Source organism: Strongylocentrotus purpuratus, unplaced genomic scaffold (assembly GCF_000002235.5).
Source record: "Strongylocentrotus purpuratus isolate Spur 01 unplaced genomic scaffold, Spur_5.0 spur5_scaffold_9, whole genome shotgun sequence".
Lineage (NCBI taxonomy): Eukaryota > Metazoa > Echinodermata > Echinoidea > Camarodonta > Strongylocentrotidae > Strongylocentrotus > Strongylocentrotus purpuratus.
Genome location: NW_022145615.1, coordinates 4893806 through 4915527, shown reverse-complemented (window position 1 = coordinate 4915527; position 21722 = coordinate 4893806). Strand labels below are relative to the sequence as shown.

The 21722-nt window shown below is 36.2% G+C and overlaps 1 protein-coding gene across 1 annotated transcript in view; it reads right to left on the bottom strand.

Moving 5' to 3' along the window:
• Positions 1 to 3844: 3844 nt before the first annotated feature.
• The window catches only part of LOC584940 (stAR-related lipid transfer protein 5), a 58842-nt gene continuing 40964 nt past the window's right edge, over positions 3845 to 21722 (bottom strand). The window contains exons 4-6 of the mRNA XM_011679758.2: positions 16280 to 16412; positions 10817 to 11031; positions 3845 to 7508 (exon numbers count right to left, since the gene is read on the bottom strand). Of these exons, the coding sequence (XP_011678060.2) occupies positions 7364 to 7508; positions 10817 to 11031; positions 16280 to 16412 (493 nt within the window). The 3' untranslated portion in view covers positions 3845 to 7363. The remainder of the gene's footprint in view (positions 7509 to 10816; positions 11032 to 16279; positions 16413 to 21722) is intronic.

Sequence of the window (21722 nt, the reverse complement as noted above, 5' to 3'; positions counted from 1 at the left end):
ATGAAGTAGACCGAAAGCTTCAGTCTCTATACCGTCGGTTGTTCCACTGAGACTACGTCTGGCTCCACTAGACCTCCGGTTATAGAGACAGAACGACTGCCTATGCCAGCCTGTGTTGAACTTATTCCGCTAGATTTTAGCCGCTAGGCCCCTCCCACAAACTTGCCACGGCCGTATTGTTATGCCCCCAAAATCCCCCAAAATGTCATTTTACCTCGTCCATATCCAATTTTAAATTAGGCCTAGGCTATAATACATCGGTTCCACTTACTAATTTGATGGAAATAATCCGTTTAATGGTCCCTTTTTAAGGAAATTATGGGTCAAAATCGACATCCATGTTGAAAATCTTGCAAGCCGTGTTAAACTCTCGTTGCCGTCAATCTCATCCCTTCTAGTCTACGCCGAAGGCAAAATGATTATGAAGGAAAAAACTGTGATAACGCCATTATTACGAGCGTGTAGATGGCGCACAGTTTTTCCTTCATTATCATTTTGCCTTCGGCGTAGACTAGAAGGGATGAGATTGACGGCAGCGAGAGTTTAACGGACGGCTTGCAAGATTTTCAACATGGATGTCGATTTTGACCCATAATTTCCTTAAAAGGGACCATTAAACGGATTATTTACATCAAATTAGTAAGTGGAACCGATGTATTATAGCCTAGGCCTAATTTAAAATTGGATATGGACGAGGTAAAATGACATTTTGGGGGATTTTGGGGGCATAACAATACGGCCGTGGCAAGTTTGTGGGAGGGGCCTAGCGGCTAAAATCTAGCGGAATAAGTTCAACACAGGCTGGCATAGGCAGTCGTTCAGTCTCTATAACCGGAGGTCTAGTGGAGCCAGACGTAGTCTCAGTGGAACAACCGACGATTATAGAGACTGAAGCTTTCGGTCTAAGAATGAAGAAGCTAGCTAGATCGAGCGCGAGAGATCGAGAGCGGGCGTCGATGGTCATGAGATGAGTTGGAGCTCTTGGGGGTGAGAGTGGGGGTAGGGGCACTCCCCTGATTGAAAAGTAGGGGAACACGGAGATAGAACCAGAGAAAAGGGCAGAACGAAAAAAGAAAGGAGAGAAATATAAAGAGAGAGATAGAGAAACCGATATAATAGAGAGCGGAGAGAGAGAGAGAGAGAAAGACAGAAGAAAAAATGGAAGGAGGGGATATATGTTAATTTATTCCTGCATGGATGATCATTTTCTCTTGTGTTTTTGTTTATTTTATTGAACTCTGCGAGTAGAATTCAATGCATTCTGTTATATCAACTTATGATTTATATGTTTCTGATAGAATATTACTTAAAGGTAATACAAAGTTTTGGGAAATTTTGAAAATTGACTGGAAAAAGATTCTTACAATTTTGAAATATTTGGATACCTCTGTGGATGTATTATAAGCACTAAAAAAATAGCCCCTAAAACACTTCTGCTTCCAAGAAAAAGGGAATATCAAAATATACCGGTGCTCCCGGTAAATTTCGATAATGAATAGCGCCTACGACCATACAATGGTAGATGCGACCATGAAAATCTCAGAATGTAGTTGGGATATATAATTTTCAAACGGGCGTAGCCATTCGGTCAATTTTAGTGAAGAAACATTGTTTTATAGCTAAATTAATATCTTGACCTTGAGAGGGAGCTATACAACGAAAAGAGTTTATTATTTACAATTTCATCTCTTAGACACGATTTCAACCGCGACAACGATCACTGAATATTGTAGGTTCGCATATACCTCCAATATGTTCATTTAAACCAAATTCATGACACCATACCAAAACTTTGTAATACCTTTAATTATATTATATAATAGTCTAATTTTACCACATATCTCCTATTGTAATATTTTGTGGGCAACATCCAAGTGTGTGATAAATAATATTCTTCTGCTGCAAAAGAAAACTGTACCCGAGCTGGTTATCGTGACCATGCTACCCCACTATTTGTTAAACTGAAATGCTGGATGATATTAACTTATTTATATTTCGTTTCAATATCAAATTGTAAACCTACACTTCATTATCTTCAATTTTCCAACCTAATAACATGGTTCACTCATATTCAACAAGGCAGTCAGGCGAATTTACATGTGGTCAATCCTCTCACTACATTAGCCCAGAAATCAATCAGACATAATGAGTCAAAGTAACTAATAACAATAATAACAATACAAATAATAATAATATTAATAATATTGATATTGTCAATAATGTAAATTCAGAGAAAATATCTATATTTATTTATAAGAATGTTAAAGTGCTATATGTTTATTTTCTTCATACACTCATTTTATGTTGTATGTATCGTGTCACATGTACATTTCATTTATTTTTCTCTGTGATTAATGCATGTAAACACAACGAATTCCGTTTTGGACCAATACAATTATGAATTTAAAAGAGCACTCAAATGTATTAATATAAGATATGATTTACATATATCAATCGGTATATCAGTTCTCTTTATGTCGAACATAAATGTAATTCTTTTATGATCTATATAAGACATTTTGTTAGATTTAACAATAATATTATACTTCTTTTTTTCAAAAAGTGTTGTTCTTGTTCTCTGTAAACAGTGTAAATAGTTCACAACCCTTTAGAAATTTTAGTTGTCATGTATTTTATATTTGAAAGGTGTTGTAACGATTCAAGCTCTTTGCTTATCTTTTATCATCTTTGTGTGTTTATTCTTTATGCTGTATAATAATTGCAACTTGTCATTGATAAAACATTGTTATATTTTTTATCATGTGAAGTCAATTCAAATGGATTGTAAAATTGAAAAAGATTTGTTATATTATATTTTTTTTCATGTGAATTGTGAAATTGTGAACATGGACAAATAAATAAATGAATAAAAACAAATATATGTATATGTATAATTATATAATATGTTTGTATGTATGTTGGTATAGGGAGAGAAGGAGGGAGAGGGAGAGAGAGAGAGAGAGAGAGAGAGAGAGAGAGATAAAGGAAGGAAAAGTGAACAACAAAGTGGAAAGATCACCGGACACTTTGTCTTTACACACCTTTACCCTAATTGGTGGCATTGTAAATTAATTTTTCCGTCCGGGAACAAAGTACAGGCTATGCAGATTTATTCTTAAAGTAATCAGATCTCTGATAGTAATTAGTCCCTTGCTTGCAGGACTTAAACGAAATCTGACATTAATCTATCTAATCTTAGGATTCTAAACTTTATAGCTTCCATCGTCTTCACTCTTTCTATTCCTCTCTTCATTTATTCTTTTTCTTTATCTGTGTGTCTCTCTCCCTCTCTCACTCCTCCCTCTTTCCTTGCTTTTATCCCACTTTATTTATCATTTTTCATATGTCTTGATTTATATTATTCACTCCATGCAACAACAACAACAAACAAAATTGTGTGTAAATGCATAGGCCTATCCTTCGTAAAGAATTCCTTTCATGTTGTGTTGATTTGAATTGTAGTAATGCTGATATTGAACATATTTATTCATATCCATTTGACTGATTTGATTTGAGAAAGACACTTGGAAAATTAACTCAAATAAAGTGAAGTGTTCAATGTAAAACCCTGTGAAAGTATCAATGCATGTACAGCGTTATTGCCCCAACGCTACAATCGAGCCCAAGTGGGGTTTATTTATAAGCTAACCCTCATAATTCAATTTCGTTATTCTTCCTCTTTTAAGAAAAAAAAAACTTTTAACTGAAAATAATGGGGTTTTATTTCTTGCATTTACCCTTCTGTGGGTCTTTGAAGTAAATCTGAAGTTGAACTTATCCGTGTTTAAAGATCACTGTCTCTTTATACATGTACACAAACAAAACACAAAGTATACTCCCAGAGTTTCAGCGACTCGACAATATATTTGTTTATTATCGTGGTCAACAAACATTATGAAGCACATCGAATGATGCAACTTGAATCAACAAGATACAATACAAATAGTTCGTGGATCATATATACACAAAGGTTTCATATGTCTCACATATTTCTTTTTTTCTTCTCCAGCATAACATTAAGCAATAGCATAATATACAAGTTTTACAACACGAGAGTGAGTTATATGATAGCAGTTGGCTTTTTAAGCTAGACAACATTGATGAACGCTTATTACTGGCTAGTAGTCGTACAATATTTATAATAATGTTGTAAATACACAATGATGCATGATGACAATACTGAAAAATCAAGAAAATTAATGAACTACACGTTTTCATAAAACGTGAGAGAGCATATTTCTGTGACAATACAAAAATGAATTCGAATAAGATGAAGAGATTGATAGAAGAAGTGATTTAAGAGTGAAGGGCTCATAGAAATTGTAGTGGAATATGAAAGGAAATGAATAAAATAATGCTAAGAGTAAAATGCGATGAAAACCATATCAAGAACGGACAATATTATGATTATATGATAAAGTAATTTAAGGGTATAAACCTAATTATGTGATTAATTTTGTACATCTTACAGTGCAATTAGGAAATACACAATAATAAGTGATATTTTGCCATATATACTTGATTATCACGTTTCTAACTTTAGGAAAACTAATTCTAGCTGGCGCATACTAAGGATAAGTACATGCATGAATTAAGTATAATGTGTTTGCAGGTATGGTAACACATACAAGCAGACTAATGTGACAAAACAGAGTTATTAATTTTATAATCATCTGTATTAAATGGTATCTACTGCCAGTTCAGTCCTTTTACTTTTGAGTCCACGGTTTTATTTCTTTTTGGCCTGCAAATGACATGCTAACCCTGCATACGCCGTAGAAGCCTATTCATTATATAAAAACCCGCTGTATTATTAATCTATCTACATGTATTACAAGACAATTGTTTGGTCGTTATTGTTCAAATCATGCACTCGACCATGAACACTCTTATGACCATTGTACATGAAGCGTCATACGCTGGCTCATGGCTGCGTCAGCGACTAGCGCAGTCTTTAACGAGTCATGTGAGAGTAGCGTTGTATACGATGTGAATGCAAAATGTAAAGTGTGATCATTAATTTACTGGCATAATTATGAACGACTTTTCTGAAGAGGCTTTATTGGCGAAGGAAATAAATTGATATGACACCTCGGGTGCATGTGGTATGGCGTCCTCTGCACACGAGGCGTCATATCAATTGCGCCATTGCATGCGCTAATCAAAGCTGTGAATGCAATCGGCCAATACGACAGTTTTTTAACGCAATATTTGGCCTGTTTATTTTGCGTTTTTTTCTGTGTACAATGTCACTCTAAAATGTCACGTCAAAGACTTCATCAGTCACTGACGCAGCCTTGCGTCAGCGAAATAACGCCTCGTGCGCAAGGGGCGGTAGGCTTACTGTAATCCCTTTAATCATGTACTACTCATGTACATCAGTTGCTTCAAGTCAATAAGGCTCTACATTTTCATTTGCATATAATATTAAACAAGAGAATACAAATTTACTTTCACCTTCATTATTAATTATCTTGGATGCACTGCTAATTACAATGGAACACTGGTAATGGTTCGATCAACATTAACACATCTGCGTTTCATGAATTTAGAATTTAGTCTGTCATCAATTGCCCGCGAACAAATCCTACAACAAACCAAGAAAATTCTCCCTCATCGAGAAATTTAACGGGATTTTTCGCGGGAAATTTCTGTCTGTCATCTATGTAAGTGAATTATCTAGATAGCTAATATTTTGGTAATTCAAGATGGATCGGGAAAATTGTTTCTGACACCGCCTAATGAATATTCTTCACAGATAACAAACTGTAACGAATTGAGCAAATCCATTGTTGCCCATAAAATTGAAACAATTTTTCTTGCGACGATATGATAAATTCTTGGTAGAAAAAAGTTTATATCTCCTCAGAAACTAAAAGATAGGACTTTTGGATTGGTCAATTAAGTCCTGAGAAGATATTTACAAACGTTATCTACTGAAAAATAAATCATCTTGTTAAAATCTTTTCAAGAAAAGAGGTAAGAAAAAGTATTCTAATTCTATGAGCAGCAGTGTATACACTGGGTTGGGTTTATACTGCCTCAATATGGAACGAATGGAATAAATTTACTTGAGGCGTCAACAAAATAAAAAGGGGGTACGGGTCGATGGATTAGGGTTCGACATCAGTATCCCTTAACATTAAAAACATTACTGATAAAACATTTTCGGACTTTTATTTATGAAGGAAAAGCTTCCTAAACAGTTCACCCAATGCAGTATCCATCGGACATATTTACATTCTATTGATGTTTTCTCCTTCGTTTTTGTTGGGGAAAATATTGAAACACTAGACAAACTTTGAACACAGAAAGCAACGACGAATAGCTGTGGTTGATTAACGTTAACAATTAACTTCGATCGTAATAAAAAAATAAATTTGCAGCATTTTAAACCATCAATTCGAGGCATTATCTAAAACTAAGAGTCTGTATAGTTATCCTATTAGTCACTTTGCAAGTCTTCTTTATTTTTGCACAATGTTCTACAGATAACATTCTTTGACATGCAAGAATTAAATGAATTAGGTGCTTATAGCTATCCCCGTCATTCAAATTTACAGACTTCTTAAAAAACCATTTCCAATTTTTACCATATAAGAAGTTAACATGAGATTATAAAACTATTTTTACACACAATTTTGTGATGATTTCACGTTGAACGCCACTCAACATTTTGATAATTATCTACTCTTTCATACTACCTCCATTAAACTTATATCATCAAAAGAATGGCAAAATTTGTTAAGAAAGAATAGTTAAATTTGTTAAGAAAAAATAAAGATCAGTACCTTCCGTATTAACATCACACATGTTATTTTCTTTAGTACAACTTTTCTTCAGCATTCCATCACATAACTGACAACTAAGAATGTATTAATATCATTATGCCATTGAAAAAAATCCTACAAAGTGCCATATCTTTTATAATTTGAATTAATAAAAGAATACACAATTCATTGTATATCATGACTATTGTAAATTAATTTGTTCATCGTCTTACCAAATATTCCTTAATCCAAAACTTGACCCTATGTACCCTATATACTTTACAACTGATATATTTGTTTACAAAAGCCGTTTCTAAACCATTGGTCAAAATGTCCTAATTAAACTATGATCTGTGGAATGATTTGATGAAGCTACAGAAATTAAAACTCTTGGCGGGTCACTATTAAGTTTACTCTTTAATACTCACATTTTTCATGCATGACCCTCATTTTTGTATACACTGGTTTAGCATTATGTAAACATGATATATATTTAAAAAAAAACAATATTGTGGCCGAGTGTAATGCTCCATATAACTACTAAATAGCTGCAAAGTCAATGAAACTGGCAAGAAGTCTCGAACGAGGCGTGTTCAGTAGTCTTTCTTGAGCGAATTGTCCAGGTCGACAAAGAACTCAATGAGATTGTTTGGTAGTGCAGACTCAACCAGCGATTGGGGGATCATTCCGCAGAGATCCGTTTGTACTATGTTCACCACACGGGTCTTGTTGCTCTCCCTATTCAAGAAGAAAGACAAAACAAAAATAAAATATTATTTATTAAGAGAGGGGCATTATCTATCGGGGGAAGGGGTGGTGGCAAAAAAATTGCTGACTAGGTTGACCCACATCCAATATCCCATCGAAAAGAGGTCCAAAAATGACTTGAAAGGATAGATTAAAAAGGTCCTGAGTTCTTCAACATTACTGTGCCGAAATGATATATATTCCTGAAATCAAAGAGAATAACTTCCTCATATTCTAAGCTTACTGTAATACATCAACTGTACATGTAGCTAGGAAAATGAAGGATATTTGCCCACTGAATGACTACTGTATCTCATTAATGGTCTTTAAACATAAACATAACAAAATACCATATAATCTTGCCTCCATTATTAAATGTAAAACAGAAATGCATAATTATAATACTAGAAATCCGGAAAATTACTATGTCGAAAGATGTATAAATACAGCATCATCTATTTCTTTCAAATTGAAAGGACTGTCAATATGGAACTCTCTTCCTCATTATGTTAAAACAATTTCGTTTCTTAATTCTTTTAAATCAAAACTTGAGTTTTTTTTTTATTCACATACTCTACAAAATAATTAATGCATCCCAACTTTTAGAACTTTTAATTTGTTGTTGTTGCCATAATGTCACGAATTGAATATTATATGGTCAGGGATTAAAGGGGTTTTCAAGAGCCATCTATAAACAGAGTTGGCCAACCCGGTTCGAGTTGGACACAATATGGCGACTACTGCTTTGTTGGGCAAGCACAAAACACAAGAATATACGCCATGTTGTGACCCAGTGAAACCAAGTTGGCCAAACTCTGTGTATATAGATGGCTCTGAGTGTTTCACTCATAGCGCCCCCTCTAGTGGCAGCTCTGAATACGGGGCAGTTTACACAACAGAGGTTAGAAAAATAGAGTAATTGGGCTGGAACGCTTTTCCCATTTCTCCATCTATCATGTCTCACATACAGGCAAATCCAGATGAAACAAGTGGACCATGTTCCTCTTTCTATGAAAAAATGTCTTTAAGTTCCTACGCTACACATTAACGGTGGAAACTAATTCATATACAAAATAAAAACGCGAGCGGTATAATCTTGAGATTTTTTTCAATCTTGATATGTATTTCCGAAATAATAATGGGATTGCTCTTGCGCTTTAAGGTATTCAGACTATTTATACACACCAAACCGACTTCGTCAGTGTATGTCTATCCATCGTCTACTATGACATAAACGTGCCTTCAAGTGACATGATATATTCGGTAGGTGTTGAAGGGGTATACTCTTTCTGTTTTGAGAAGGACATTGGTATTTCTGCCTTGATCCGCGGACCAGAGAGGATAAAGAAAAGGCGCTTGTAACACATTGAGTTATGGATATTATTTTGTCTAGTGTATCATAACTTACACCGAGGACAAATGTTATTAGGCATGTATATCTTCGCCTGAGGCGCATTCCACCTTCTTTCGATTCGGGGTGGTCGAATCTCAAAAGAATCCTTCATGACAGCTTGTCATGATAGCTGAAATAAAAACAAGTCTTTCCCTCGATGATTCACGCTATTTTTGTGAGCTTCCCCTCTCGCCCTCGATCCTCCTACTACATCCCGTTTGCGCTAAACCACATGCCATAACAAGGAGATCTGCACGTCTTTAAAGATCAAAGGAAACGTCTTTCTTCCCAGTAGTCAGTTAGAGGGAACTCCTCTTTCCTGCAGCTGTCAAAGACTTGCATCGCAACCTTATGCCTACCTCATAGACAAGAGTTTGTTGCATTTGACAAATTCATCTTGAACGAAAGTGGAAGGAGCAGGCCTACGCTTTCCTCTAAATATTGAGTCGAAATATTGAGTAACAAAATAGTTGCCTAGCCCCTTAAAGCGTTGCTCTTTAAAGTCAGCCCACAACTTTCGGAACTCTTGATTTGTCATCACCACTACACCATAGCTATCCGTGCGTAAACATACATCGTGAGTCAAAATGAATCAGATTTGCGAGACGCGCACGGAAACAAGAACATGAATCCGCATAAAAGACATGTACTGATGTTATTAGCCCGCTCAAGGACAGACCCGTTTTTAATTAAGCCGCTATTCGCTTTATTTGGCGGGAAATCCGCAGCGGGATTTCTCTAGCTTCAAATCAATTTCCTTCCCCATAATCATCCTTCATGCACAAGCTCCCCATATTTGTCTATTTTGAGATTCACCTTTCATATTTGCTTAAATTCCCCATTCATGCTTTATCATGGCATTATTCAACTATCATCATCGACTTATTATCTATCTGTTGCATTTATGTATAGGCTTTATACATCCTCTCTGTGTGTTTTGTCTGTATATAACCTTTTCTCTTTATGTCTGGATGTGTAAGACCGTATGATTTGTTTCCACTAAAGCTTCGATATTTTTCATTAATTCGTTGATAACATGCTGACTGAGGGGGGGGGGGGGCTTGCCCATTCGACACCAGTTTCAGGATATACGCTTGTTAGTGAATTTGTTAATATGATGACACTTTATGCCATACAGTAGGCAAATATTGATGCAATTCAAATCAGAAATAATCACTAAGTATCGTAATGTTTTGGAAATATTTTGGCAAACTCGTGAGAAAACATACATCCAAACCATTAAAAATGTTTTATAGTCGCCCCGGCCATTAACCAAATACTCACTGTAAATTTGTATAGACATGATTGTGCCCTCAATGCACATAAGGGTATTGTGTAGAATTCTGTTCAAATTTTTGTTAAAGGGGCATATAAATGAACTATACAAGTAGGTTTAGTGGCTTATCAAACGGAATTTGCCTGCAATATTGGTCGGAGTTTCCGAAATGGAAAGGAATTTGTTGAATGTTATCTAACTTAAAATTATTGTATCAAAAGATACATGTATCCGTTCTATAGTAACGTCCATGGTTAACTTTCCGATGAATTTTAGCGTGAACTGGAAGAAACTTTGAATCGAGGCTATTAGTCATAACTATGTCTGTGCCTAAAGCTCATTGCAAACGAGACGTTATTTCGACTGCGTTATTTCCTGCGCTGATCAAAGCCAAACTACTAATCCGTGCAGCGCAACATGTCGCTTATACTTTTTTTTACTTTTTACTTTTGATTCATATTTTTCCAATCATGATATCACTCTGACATATTACATGGCGCGTCAAAAGCCATGACAGTCGCTGACGCAGACTTACGTCAAAAAATGACGCAGTCTTACGTCAGTAAATGACGCCTCGTGTTCAACTGACTTCAGTGAATTGTGGAAATGCTATAACTGTTTCTAAATTACCCATCTACGGGGGAGCAGAAGGTGCCCCCGTGGTAGTTGACCCCCCTCACGAAGCCGTCAACGGGCGGTCTATCTTTCCTATCCACGCTCCGTGAGCTGGTGGCTACGATCCCGCGGTCCGGGTAGCGCCTGACCGTGATCAGATCAACGAAGTCCCGCGATGCGATCAGGCCCATGGCGGCGCTGTGTGTCGCTGATCGGGCGATGATGAGATTCTGGATTTGGGATGTGACAAAATGGATAGGGGAGAAAGAGGAAGAAGTAAAAGAGAGATAGAAACAAACAGGCAAATACAAAGAGAAAGAAAAAGAGAAAAAAACATACAATGAAAGATTGGAAAGTATGACAGAGAGAGAGAGAAAGAGAGATACGGTGAAAGAAAAAGAGAGGAGAGAAAGGTGGTGGATGGCAAGAGAGATGGAGAGACAGAGAAGAAAGGAAAGGGCAAGGACAGTGAATATGAAAGAGAGAGAGGAAGAGAAAAAAAAGAGATACGTTAATAATTCATTTTCTGAAATAATATTATTTTAAACAATAACATATTTGTGTAAACTGCCACGGGACGACTACGGCTTGCCTCGAAACCGCTCGTGCACACTGACGACAGGCGGCTATCCATCTACCTATATATCTATCTATAGAGAGAGAGAGAGAGAGAGAGAATGAAAGAACAGTTGGATCCTCTAACCTTACAATCTCCGAGTTCAAATCCATGATCACTTCTATAATTCGTTTAGTGTAGATGCTCAATCCCTCGGGGAAGAGCTGGTATTGGCAACCCATAATTGTATCAACACCACTCCGCCTGGAAGCGTTGACTTTACGCTCCTACAAACCTTATTCCAGCTTTGCCGTTTCGTTTCTTCCATTAGATCACAGATACCTTCAAGCTACAGCACATGTTAGGAAAGATGGGTTTCTGAAATCATACATTAGGAACCTACGGCGAATTGATATGGTTCACCATAAAGACAGACCGTCATCCATGCATTGACTTGACTTAAAGCATGCGAGTTGAACGTTTTGATAAAAAGAAAGTAATAGTCAAATAATTATTATCTCTGAGTAAGTCTCAATAGGATGCTTATGAAAATGACTTTACAAAAGTATCAAATATGAACATTTTATGAATTATAAATCTACGTTTTAAACAATAACGACAGATCTACAATGCAACCACACTGATCTGCAAATACAGACATTCTTAATAATGTACACCCGGTCCATTACTATTATAGTTTATTAAACCTTTTTTGAACGTAATGAACTAATTATACAAACGTCAATTTCATGTTTTTCATGTAATATTTAAGAACTGATGCATTCTTATCATTTTATCAACGTGAACATATAATCATGAGTAGAACAGACTGCTCATTCATTAGGATGAAATACACAAAATTGTGCCTTTTAAAAATCATCATTAGTGACGGATATTGAAAATTTGTCAAATGATGTACTCTTCGCCAAAAAGTTTGCTAAAGCGCGGCTGACTCATCCGTGGTTAAATGAAAAATGAAAAGAGAAAAAAAAATGTTTGTGGGATATATCTTGACATGCATGTGAGCGTACTTTGCCCTGTCTGCGTACTAGATTAGTCTGCTATTCAAGGCCAAAGCTGGGCATCCGAGGAGTTATAAAGAGACTTGGGAAGCATCAAGACATACCATATTGCTAATCCAAGCACAAATGCGAGAGATCGGGAGCTTCTTTGCGCACGCAATTAGATTAGACGAAGAATCCCTAATCTAGAAAATTGATGAAACTAAAAACCATATATCTGAGCGAGCTGAGGCAGAGAAAGAAGAACTAATGAGGGAGAGCAGGATGGGGAGAGCAGGATGAGGAGGAAAAACGGAGGGATTTATGGAGATAGGAAATAGTGAAGGAGATAGTACGAAGGAGAGAGAGAGAGAGATAGGAATAGAGAAGACAAATTGAAAAATGGAAAGATAGTGAAAAAGAAATATAAAAGGGAGGAATAAAAAAGTGGGGAGTACGAGGCAAAATTCCTCGAAACAAAAAGGACACATAACATGGAAACAAAAGATATGACTTAAACAAAAAGCCGCATAAAAATAGACATAAACGATTTGAGAGTTGATAAAGGGCGAGGAGAAAGATGGAGAAGGGGAGAAGGGAGGATTACTGGTAAGCCAACTCCCGACCATTCCCATCTCGTTTTATGCGATCGATGCCATGCGCAAGATGTATTTCGGTTGAGGAAAATGATATATTACCGCTGCCCTAAATTAGAAGAGCAACCGCGGCGATGTTCGATGAAAATCCTTTTTGATTTAATTCAGAAATATTGGGTGAATGCTTTCCGCAGATCGTACATGAAATGTCATGTCTGGTCATAAGGGCAAACAGTGCTAGCTAGAGTTGAACATCTTTTCCAAACATTGGCCGGGTTCAGCGAGTCGATGTCCGTACACATCTAGACAACACAATACCATTGTGTTGGTGCTCTGTTGATGTATCGTTCTCTATTCCCTTTGCTTTCCTTGGTTATTCGTACAAAATATGACACACACCCATCCTCACCCATCCTCACCCACACGAAAACACGGCACACCTACTTTTTCCCTTTTTTTCAAAGACCTCATTATTTTGTCATAACCCTTTCTGCGTTCATATCTTAAATAATACATGTACAATCATAATTAAGATGGCGATGATTCTCAAAAACAAAAATATTCAGCCTCCAATATAGCTTATTTTCGATTACGAAGTAGCTGCCTAAATGCATCTCCTAAATAAATTAGAAATACAAGGTTATTCTTAAACCCAGCGATGCAGAAGTTGGATAAAAGAAGTAACTTGTATTAGATTAAAGCACACAATTTAAAGCTCACGAAGGGAAAGAGTACAAGTGAAAAGAAAGACCATGATTGAATTATTTCAAAGAGATAAGTAAACTTCAATGGAGATAGATTGTGAGAACAATAATGATTGTTACTTTCATTAAATGCACACACACATATACTGCGCAGTGCAGACGACAGATTCATTTGTTAGTTCCGGCTACATCATTGTACATTTCCTTAACATTCTAAATAGATTTGGAATAAACGATGTGACAAAAAGTTCGAGACATAGTTCAACAAAACACTGGTTATACCGTCTGTTCTTATAGATGTGAGTCTAAGATGGGATACGCAGATATAGACCGGGTAAATCACTCAAATTCAAATCAATTTGTCTCGGCATTTCTCTCCTGCCCTTCCACTCCGAAGTACTATTCGCCTAGTTTGCCCCATTAGTGAAGAGAAGTCGCATGGATTCATATTAGACCGGTGTTAAAATGAACGGAGTCGCTTTACCTTCTATAACGATCTTCTGAGCCTGGAAAAATGATGGGTGCTCCGACATTAGCGCGACGACAATTGTTCCGGGCATTTTTTATATAGTCAAAGATATAGGTTTATGATTGCTATCGGAATACAAGTAAGGTTTAGATTTAGGGTTAGGGTTAGGGTTAGGGTTAGGGTTAGGGCTGCAGTTGTATTTTAGGTCAGGTTTAGGGTTGGAGTTAGGGTTAGGTACAGTGTTTGATCCAGGGATGAAGATGGGAATTCGATTTGCGTGACCGGTGGAGGTATTGATCGCGGAGTAATATTGTCGCAGGAGCATGTGTCGCATAACCAAGTTTTTGGATCAGTTGGTCCGCCCAGTGCATTATCAGATATTGGAGACAATCATATTTCTTTTTTTAGACAGACAACTGACCAAGCAATCTAATTGTCATTAGGTATTTAGCCAATTCGTTCAATGCCCACCTCCTCTAATGTTAGTTCGGCCACACCCCACAACTACTTCGTCTACAGTCATGGTAGTGTCACTATAATTTCGTCTAATTTTTCTTCAACCTCGGAGCAGTTCGTCTATTGTCTGCCAATACTAAATGTTGGGTCATCCGTTGTTGCCATAATGGACTGTGGTCTAAACTTGACTCGGTCTGACAAAAATATGAAAAATATGTCTGCAAAGTGACAAAGGGGCTTCCCCGGACCCGGAAATATTGGACCAATCAAGTTAGAATACCTTATACATGTACATGAATTAGCACCAAAATACGGTGATGGTAATAAGAAGTACTTCTTAAATTTATTCCTATTTCTTTTTTTTTTGATGACAGGATGGATTTTTTAATTTAAATGTTTGCCAAAAAAATGATGATAGCAAACAAGTTGATATTTTAGAGGTATGATCGCTTTAGTATCTAAGAAAAGTGCACAGCGGTCTGCTTTGTGCATCGGTATAAAATAGATCACATTATATGAAACGGGAATAAATCAAAATCTGATGGACTATGAACATGGATACGGACAGGCTTTGAACATATTGAATTCGCCATGACACTCGTTTCATGCCATCTCGTAGAAGAAATTCAATTTCCCGGTTTCGAGAGAATTAGGGTGATTTTGAAAGATGAAAACAATAAAATTTGAGGTAAAGGAACGGAGCATATTTACGACTCCAATCCATGCTCCGTGCAATAAATGGAGAGGCATAATATCGAGCTTTCCTTTTCCCTCGTACATATATATATATATATATATATATATATATATATATATATATATATATATTTTATATATACCGCCTAAAATGAAATGTTTGTTCTCTAGCAATATTGTCCAATAGGTAAAAAATTGCAATAACATGCGGTCGAAACGGAAAAATAAATTCAACGGAAAATTATGTTTGCTTAGTTCTAGAACGAATTTTATGAATCGCAAGAAGATTTAATTGGCAAAAAGAAAAACAATCACCTGAAAATTTGAGCCAACAACGATATTATTAAACAAATCTCTCTAGGTATACATGGTAAAATTTGAAGAGCATGAACGCTGAAAAGCAACGGCGAATATTGTGTGACTTTCCTTTTCCACTAAGTTATAAAAGCACGTGGAGAGTATTATAAAAAAACAGAATTAAAACCATTTTGGTTTAATTGTTTTAACTTTAAAATGTCTTCAATTCTAGATGAATGTTATATAGAAGATATCCAAACTTCTGGACTTCTGGTTATGAGGAAATAAATTCACATGGAAACATAAGTTATACATGAATTGAAGGCATTATATTATCTGCCAAATGATTGCAGTACAAACTTTTTACAAAATAATAATGCAAAAAATGGAAATAAAGGAAATCGAGGTATGGGTTTGATCGATTTGTTTGCAGGGCAAAACAATACCTCTACTGCACGATAAACAATTAGCAATGACCTTCATTCAATTTATCTTGAAATGCAATCCATTTCAAGGGCTAAGAAATAGCTATAACAGATTGCTCTTACATTTTACTCTTTTTTATCCAATGGGCAGCAAAAATTACTAAAACTTTTGATTTGGGAATAGAGAAAGAGGGAGGGAGAGAGGCGGGAAAAAGAGGAAGAAATAATGGCAAGATAGTAATAAAGAGTGAAATCAAGTCATAACTATAAAATAATACCTCATTTATGTTTTCGATAACGTCCGACTCTTTGACGTTCTTGTCCCATTTCCCTCTTAGACCCTTTGGTGATGGAAGTATATAATGAATGATCTTCTCAGGAGGGGCATCTATTGTGCATTCTGCTCTGTATCTGTATCAGGTGATAGAAAAAAATATAAGAAGGAAGATTAGTAACATAATAAAATATTAGATTCTTGCCGTGTAGAACTCATCTTGCGAAATAATTCCAGTCTCATAAACTAATTATTATCAACCATATTACATCATCTCCATAGGGATGGTGTGGGGTGTGCCCAAGTCGAATAGTGAAAAAAACAAGAGAAAGAATAGCAAGAAGAGAAAAGTAGACAAAAAGAATGGGAGAGAGAGAGAGAGAAAGAGAAAAATATGACAAAAGACGATAATATGACCCTTTATGCATCCTCCCCTAATCGATGGGCCTGGTTAATTTATATTTTAACACGTAAGACCAGTGCCTCTCCCCTCTTCATACTGCCACTAATAACATACAAAATACTTTTTAGCAATAATACAAGTAAACGTCTAGTTATAAAAGTGAACAGGGAGCTCCTCTCATCTCCCTGAAGTGACATAGCAAAATTTGAAGTGATCAAGTGAATTGGTGCACTCTGCATACTGACAAACAAAGAGTTCCCATCCTTTGAAATTACACAATTATTTCAATTCTGCTGTAATGGATACCATAAAAGAGTTGTTAACAGTTCCTAGAATTCCAAGTTTAATACCTCCTCTCCTGTATATTGTGAGTCATTTATGCTTTAAACAAAAGAACGGCCTTGTGCAATTCATCTCTAAATCCAGCGGAATTAATATTTCATTTCCACGTCTATTTCCCATGGAAAACTGCTCGTAAAAGAGCAATAAAACAGCCCTGAAAGTGGCTATTCACCCCCGGCAATTTCTTTTTCCACGCTTTCTCCATCAGGAACACCCATATTAGACAATGTTGATTCCCAATATATTACACATAATTAGCCTTGTACTAGAGACGTGCATCGCAAATCCACAATAAAACGGTAAATGCTAGTCAGATCGGCCTTTATTAAAAGCAAGGCTGTTCGATGGTACTGTAATTATGATGGTAGTGATAATTGTTAGGAATCGGCAAGAAAATACATGATAGAGTATGGTTACGCATGCGTGAAGGTTAACGATCCACTTATTGCCGAAAAATATCGCACGCCCCACTTGTGAAATGTCTTTAGACGGGTTCGGGTGCTAATGAACGGCGAGGCAGTCGTGCTGTTAATGCGAACAAACCGTGTTGCCTTTGTACAATATTTGGCCGTAATATGAGAAAATTAAGAATGTTTATATACCCAATAGCCATAATTGGTGTGTAATATAAAGTAACTTGTAATAATAATGTCCCCTTGCAAGCTATAGTTGTTGAAGTTTCTTGTTTTTATAATCATGGCATTTTGAAATTGGCCTTTTGCTGAAATTTGACCAGGATCAGCTGCAAGAAAGTAGAAGGCAATATCGCTCGTGACAAGTTTATGGCGTCACACCTGACACGTCATGGCAACTTTATATGGTTGCTGCATGGTTGCTGACATACATAATAACGCAGAAAATGCCTTTGGTCATTTTATAGTAAGTTCTCCAAGCGAAAGTGATCTCAATTTTAAGAATTAAACGGAGGGAAACATTTCAACAATAGCGTTGCTCCATAGATATCGAGCACTGAAGTTCTGGTTAGCACTATATTATGACTAATTAATTTAACTTTTAACCTTTAATACCATCAGATCACAAATTAAAAACCACACTAACGTTATACCCTATTTGGTAAAAGATGTAACGGCGCTTAGTTTATTGAAAATGCTAATCATACATGTATCAATGTTTTGTAAGCAGAATAATTGTTTTAGATTCATCTCCACGTTTTATCCACTTTTTGAAGGAAAAAGAAGAAGCAAAATTCCTTTGAGATGTAACAAAACATTTTTAATAAAGTATTTACTAGTCAGGGATAAGTATTTGCTTGCAAGAATAACGATGCTGATTTTGTTTGCTAGCAATTAGCATGATTTTTGCAAGTTTAATAAAAGTGAATGTAAAATGTACACGTTATGCATAATTATGCATAACGGATTGTTTTATTCCCAGAAGTTGGGTGGAGAATAAAAATGGAGGACCCACACGCAAATAAACACAGATAATTTATAAATGCCTGTCAAAACATAAAAACCATTGTATCATAAATGTAAAGTTCATCATTATTAGAAACCGATATCTCGTCATTAAATCAAATATTCCTTTCAAAACATGCCATCACATGACATTTTAAGAATGAACTCGAAACGAAATCCATGGATAATTATGTATGTATGATACTAATAATTTGAACTGTGAACATACGTCAATCGGTATTAGCGTAGAAACCAAGATAGCTGCTTTACATTCCCTCTCAACTGACGGTAACCTAGCAACGGGAGATTGCAATGAAAATCAACTAGTGCGCCCTTGACTTTCGATGATATCTTGATCGCGGGATCAGACAGCCTTGGCTGGGACAATTTGATTTTTATTACACCGGGATCAATACCAATTTAAGGTGTTTGTGTTTTATCAGAGGCATCATAAAATCTCTTCCGTGTAATTTAAGTGATTTTACGTTTCACTGAGATACACTAACACAGAGGGTATTTGAAACAAGACGAGTTGCTGTTAATTCCTGTCTGGTACGTTGATATCAGACTTGATCTAGCGAACTGTTTATAAGGTGAATAGTTTCTTTTCATGGAAATGAACTATATGAAAAAGCTTATAGAAAACGAGGTTGAAGTACTTCCATGTTCGAAATTAGGAAACATTTATTCGATTGTTTTAGTTAATTATTATGTCCGCACATTTTGCTGCTGTCTGGATAAAATAATTCCTGAATCGAATTAAATCAAAGTTATATGTTTCATTCCTTAGGTTTTCCACCTGATGAATAGAGTTTGCCTTTCTCAAAATAAAAATGTAGAATGGGGGCTTGAATTATGGAGCCATTTTGTAATGTCTGCCTTTGTGGGTAAGGGTGTGGGCGTATGTGCGGGTGTGTAGGGGAGGGAGCTCTCCTTGCAAAACGTGTCGACAGAATGATAATTATGTTCGGGTACGCATTATTAAAGTACAACACTATGACAGACCCTAGTATAGGGATAAAACAATACCGAAAAGGGGGAGGAGATTCCCCCCCCCCCCCCTCCCCTCCACACACACCCACCCTTAGGGCATACCTGGTCCTTGTGATCTTTCCAAGGGATTAACCTTCCCATCAAATCGTTGATATTTGCCAAAAGTCAAGGCAAGCATTCATTATTATGCAAACATTCCCCAAACAAGACAAAGGGAAAGTAGAGAAAAAGACGGAAAGCAAAGAAAAGTCTGTCATTGTTACTTCATGCACATGGTAAAATGGCGCCTCGGTTTAGGCGCCACCGCCAGCCATGCAGGAGACACGATGAGCATGTATTTGAAACGTAACAAGACGTACGCGATGCACTTTGTAACTTTCTAATGTAGTTAAATCAGTGCAAGAATTACAAATGTAAAGAATTGTGGTTTGGACATGTTATCTTTGTTGTGGATGTGTGACCATGATGAATTTTATATCATTTTAAAGCTGGGAATCTCCTCTTTTAGAATGAGACATGAAGTATAAAATCACATCTTTCTACATTTTGGTGGTTTCGTGGTGCAGGGTAACATGTATAATGAAAATGAGATGACGTGTGTGGGCGTTTGTTTTGTGCGTGTGTGTGTGTGTGTTCGGTCTTACTGCTTGAATATAGATCAGGATAAAACTATTTACGTCTGTGGACCGATCTTTAAGACCACCATCCGAAACACGCAGCTTTGAAGCGGTCAGGAATAACAAATGAACTTGTTCGAATAATGTTAGGCTACTTGGCGCTTTTTGGAAGAAGATAATACTGGTAACAACTGAATTACTCATACCCCGTTTTGTTTTGCGTAACTCGAGAATGAAAGGTGGACTGATTGAAGTAGGGCATTTATTGAATACTTTTGGATGTAAGCTTTAATATGTCAAATTCTCAAGAAAAATAACTTGGGGAAAATCCATTTTCCATATTCTTACAAAATGGTAAGGGTGTGAATAATGTAGCTGTTTATTGTAGGTGTAATATCATGACGAGCAGTAACGATTCACATAGATTTGTACCTTATTGTTATGTTTTCATGAGGCTTTCTTACCTTGTATTTTTTTTCTATAAATTATTTCAATGATTCAAAATGTACTTACTACTTTTTGTCAAAAGTCATTACTTTTGTTTTGATACGTGATAATAAGGTTAATTAAGTTTGTCAAAAAACTAAAGAATACATAATTCAAATCTACAATACGTGATTTTATGATGCAGTTTTTCTCGTAATATATTACTCAGTATTGGACATGACAGGCAAATATTTGCTATTAATGCTATCTTTTCTCTTATGTGATATATCATAGTATGGCAAAATTTCAAATGGCAATGAAACTAATCAAATAGATTAAAATAACAAATTATATTCGATTTTATGAACAGCCCTTTTTTAATTCTTCAGCACTGAAAATATTTTCCTCTCGAGAATTTTGATTAATTAACCTTGAAAGGCTTCATACATCCACACTTCCAAATATTGTCATTTGTAGAGACTGCATTATACCCAATACTATATTTATACGTGCACTCAGTAATTAGATCTACAATTCAAAGGGGGTTGCGCACAGGTGAGCGGGATGGGACTACCGTCAGTGTGCATGCCGGTGTCACACTCAGCGTTCATCATCCACAGAATGTTCCGACGCAATGAAGGGATTTCATACTTGATTAGGCCTGAGGTTGAGTCATCAGATTCATCAAGGAAACTCTCTCAGCTCAGTCTACTAGATTATATACCCATGCACAATGCACTAAGCGATAGGGAACATGCGAACTACACATACGTATAGGCCTAAGATATAAGCTTGATAGAGTGAGATGGAAACGAGAAACGAAAACTATGAGATTATGAAGCTTAGAGTCTTCTCTCTCTACCTATGTGAAGGCAGCGTAGGGATTAATTTACGAATAAGTCCAAGACATGATCTTAATGAAATGATATGAAAATGAGAATGAAAGCGGAGAGATTATGAGAAAACATACCCACTCTCCGTCTCTCTTTCTCCCTCTCTCCATCTATAAATGCAGATCAGGAAGGGGAACATGCGAACTTACAAAACCCAAAATACATGTTTATGATTCAATGATTACTCTTAATGATTGATTTATTGTCATAAATTGTGGTTTATTGAATGGGGCCAACCTTTACAAACTCTTGCTATTTGTTGGCTTCATTTACCAAATATATACTTACTGTCATGCCGAAATATAATGCAACTTGAACTTTAAGTAATGAATAAACATACATTATAGGGCTTTTA